The sequence below is a fragment of the Mandrillus leucophaeus genome, unplaced genomic scaffold, assembly GCF_000951045.1.
Source record: "Mandrillus leucophaeus isolate KB7577 unplaced genomic scaffold, Mleu.le_1.0 Scaffold111, whole genome shotgun sequence".
Classification (NCBI taxonomy): Eukaryota; Metazoa; Chordata; class Mammalia; order Primates; family Cercopithecidae; genus Mandrillus; species Mandrillus leucophaeus.
The window spans coordinates 1764491-1768663 of record NW_012099321.1 but is presented as its reverse complement, the minus strand read 5'-3'; the positions used below and the strand labels follow the sequence as shown (position 1 = coordinate 1768663).

The 4173-nt window shown below is 37.3% G+C and overlaps 1 protein-coding gene across 1 annotated transcript in view; it reads right to left on the bottom strand.

Moving 5' to 3' along the window:
* KCNU1 (potassium channel, subfamily U, member 1) overlaps positions 1-4173 on the bottom strand; it is a 186527-nt gene that overhangs the window by 136763 nt on the left and 45591 nt on the right. Inside the window, exon 10 of the mRNA XM_011993021.1 lies at positions 2557-2667. Coding sequence (XP_011848411.1) covers positions 2557-2667 — 111 coding nt within the window. The remainder of the gene's footprint in view (positions 1-2556; positions 2668-4173) is intronic.

Sequence of the window (4173 nt, the reverse complement as noted above, 5' to 3'; positions counted from 1 at the left end):
TTGAACCAGCCTTACATCCCAGGGATGAAGCCCACTTGATCATGGTCCATAAGCTTTTAGATGTGCTGCTGAATTTGGTTTGCCAGTATTTTATTGAGGAATTTGCATTGATGTTCATCAGGGATATTGGTCTAAAATTCTCTTTTTTTGTTGTGTCTCTAGCCAGATTGTTGTGTTCCATGCATTGTTGACTAGCGGCTTCCACATAGGTACATTCATCCAGGAGTTTCACAGGGAGCTGGAATGTCCAAAGTGGCTATATACACGATTGTTGCTTTAGCTATATGACTAGAGTAGCTGACAGCTGACTGGGTCTTCTCTCCAGCAAGGTAGTATGGCTTTTTACATGATGACTCAGGGCTCCAAGTGGAAGCTGGAACTGTCAATCCTCCTAAATGCTAGGCCTGAAGTAGCAAAGTATCACATCTTCTGTGTTCTATTTATCAAATTAAGCCACAAGTCAGCCCAGATTCAAAGGAAGAAGAAAGAGAATTCACATTTAAATGGGAGAAGGGGCAGGAGTATATCATAAAAGAAAGAAATGTTAACAGCTGTGTTTTATAGATTGTGATAATTGTTTTAAAGGAAATAAAACAGAGTAATGAGATAGAAGGAAATTAGAGGACACCAATTTAGACAGAATGGACAGGGACTGTCTCTCTGAGTGGGAAGGATGGGAATAAATTGGTCATATAAAGGGAGAAGAAGAGCTTTGGAGCACAAAGAACAAACAAATAAAGTGGCCTTTAGAGAAATTTTGGGAAGACAAGATTTAACTATGAATAGGGTTGTGATAATGGAGAAGAAATGGTAGAAATAGAATTAGTATTTACATGTGAGACAAAATTAATGGTATTGATGAAAACGTATATAGAGATTGAGGGGAACAGGAGTATCAGAGATAATACTCAGTTTTCTGTTTTAAGGAAGTATATTAATCAGGTCTCATTCACTAGGATACAAAATGTTGTTTGCTTTCCTTCTTTTATTTTTGTTTGTTTGCCTTTGAGTTGGAAAGGAGAACACAAGATCATGAGTTCACTTTTGAGAATGTTGAGCTTGAGGGGCTTCATAACACTAAGTTAAAAATATCCAGGAGGCAATTAGTTGTGTAAATACAAAGCCACAGAGAATGTCTAAGGGAAGATGTAAATTTTTGGAGTCATCGGAGTACAGACGAAATTAACAAAATTCTATATAGATACTTTCCACATTTTTCTCCATTAAAAAATATTATTCATTATCTTGGGAAGTACACACAACAACGCACATTAGTCCATAAAAATGCAGCGGCAGGTAAAACATGTCACACATCTATTGATTTCCTCTCTATCTCAACTGGATCATAATAATTAGCTTTTAATCCCTAGTTTTAGTACTCTTTGTTTCTACTATTTTCTAACAAAAGATTTAAATAATGCACAAATTGCTAGAAAGATGGACACGGTGATGCTACTTAAACAAAATTCTTGGCTGTCAGTAACATCGCAGAGTGCTTCAAACTGCTATCGGTTATTCCATATATGAGGGCCCAGATTTATGGTGAATTGAACATGTCATAATGTAAAAGCAGAGTGCTCAACTACACAGTGCCCAGAGATAGAGGCGATGCTATATACAATCCCACGTAAGATCAAAATGTCATTTCAAAATCTGGCTGACTTATTTAGTGAATGATATTTGTGTAACTGATGAATCATTTGAGAAAAATAAAGAAGTTAATTCTCTACACATCAGGCAAAACAATTCCACGGATCTTAAACACTAAAAGAATGAGCTGACTGGAGTGCATGCATTCAAACACTTCTGTATGAAAATAAAAGTACGAAAAAAATTAAAAGGTGAAAGTAGGAAGAAAAACATGTATAACATGTAACACAAAATGACCAGTATCAACATATATTGAGTAGAAAAGTCAGTAAAGCAACAGGTAATCAATCCACCTAATAGGAGGGGATGAAAGACAGAAAAATTTCAAAAAGAAAAGCCAACAATCAAAACATAGAAAATTAGTCAATCTTACCAAATTGAAAATTATAAAATTAAAATATAAGAAATCATTTTGTATACCTAAGCTATGCTTAAAATCTTTCTGTACTAAATATGTATTTCCCAGTGCTCGACAAAATATTTGACTTAGGCTCTGCTAGTGGAAAGATAGACTGCATAGGACAAAAACGGCATCAAGAACAATCATTTCTGTATTGATTTGAACTTCACATTTCTAATTCTCAGAATTAACAGAATAATAGTTACCAAGTGCACCAGGCTTTTGCATAAGATTACAGTCATATATGATAATAATGTGTAGTGTAACCTAAATGTCAAATAGTAATCACTTAAATCATATTAGTACCTACGCAGAAAAACATCTGACAAGATATATTCCAAAATATTTGCAGAGATTAGCGTGGTCAAAGATTTCTTTTTTGTTTTGTCTATGATCAATATCTAATTTTTCTATAAATATTGTGAAGGTGATTTTCTTGCATTAAAAATATTCACTCATATTTTAAGTATTCATTTAGAACCCATGAGCCATACAGATATACTTACTCTCCCAGGAAAACAATTTCGGTATTGATCTCTCCTGACTTGCGACGGAGGAAATTCCTCAGGAAAGCGGTCACACTGTCCACGGTGATGTTTCCACAGACCACAATAAACCTAGGCAGCAAGAACAGGTGAGGTGGATCATCCGAGGAACACAAGCACCTTCCTGTCAGCATTTAGAGATGAATAATTAGCTTAAACTTAGTTTTCAATAAATATGGTATTTGCATCACCCATTTTTTTTTTTTTTTTTTGAGACAGAGCTTTGCTCTTGTTGCCCAGGCTGGAGAGCAATGGCGTGATCTCAGCTCACTCCAACATCCACCTCCTGGGTTCAAGTGATTCTCCTGCCTCAGTCTCCCAAGTAGCTAGGATTACAGGCAAGCGCCACCATGCCCAGCTAATTTTGTATTTTTTTTAGTAGAGATGGGGTTTCTCCATGTTGGTCAGGCTGTTCTTGAACTCCCAACCTCAGGTGATCTGCCCACCTCAGGCTCCCAAAGGCCACCATGCCTGGCCTGCCTCACCCAGATTTTAAACGTTGAAACACTAAGGACTGCATTTCTAATACAAAAGAAGCATCAGATATCCACAGTCTTCTATCTCATCTCAAGTAGAATATGACTCCAAACATTTAAATTGCACCTAGCTTTTTAAGAATACAAGAGCAACTATGATTATTGCTAGATTTTTCACATTTATTTATAACTTATAATACATTTTTCACTTCATTTTTTCGCTTGATTCCTAGTTGTCTGATATAGGGGTTTTTTTTTTTTTGTTGTTTGTTTTTTTCTTGAGGAGCAGAAAAGTTCATCAATTTTTCCAGAGCCAAATATTATGGCTGAGAAAGCACCACATTCCAGATTGTTTCAGCTTATCTTCCACATTTACAAATATCTAGGAGTTACAAAAACATGAGCCCAGTGGAGGGACATCGAAGACAGGTGCAGAACTCTATGCACGTAGTTTTTGTCGTGAAAAATTTTTTTAGGTTTAATGTATTTAAAGGAACTATTTTCCTCCTATTACTCATTGAAGAAAACTGAAAACATAATTTTAGCCTAAGTTAACGTTAACATTCCCAGACCTGTTGACTGATTTCGTATGTGCCCCAAAGGCTTTTCCTGAGACAAATGAGGCCCGATTTTGGCTTATCTAGTTAAATTCATTGCTTCTCACTATTTATTTTTTGTTCATTTCATCATATTTTTCCTTTCCTCTTCATAGTCCTAGGTCAATTACAGTTTTCTTCCAACTGTATTAAGAGACTGCTTTGAGGAAGTCTATCTCCATTATGCGTCTTTCATTACAGCAGACAGGGACTAAGATTTTAAAAGGATCACATCTAATTTAAGATCTCCAATTCAGGCCGGGCGCAGTGGTTCACGCCTGTAACCCCAGCACTTTGGGAGGCCAAGGCGGGCGGATCACGAGGTCAGGAGATCGAGACCATCCTGGCTAACACGATGAAACCCCTTCTCTACTAAAAATGCAAAAATTAGCCGGGCGTGGTGGCGGGCGCCTGTAGTCCCAGCCACTCGGGAGGCTGAGGCAGGAGAATGGCGTGAACCCGGGAGGCGGAGCTTGCAGTAAGCCGAGATCGCGCCACTGCACTCA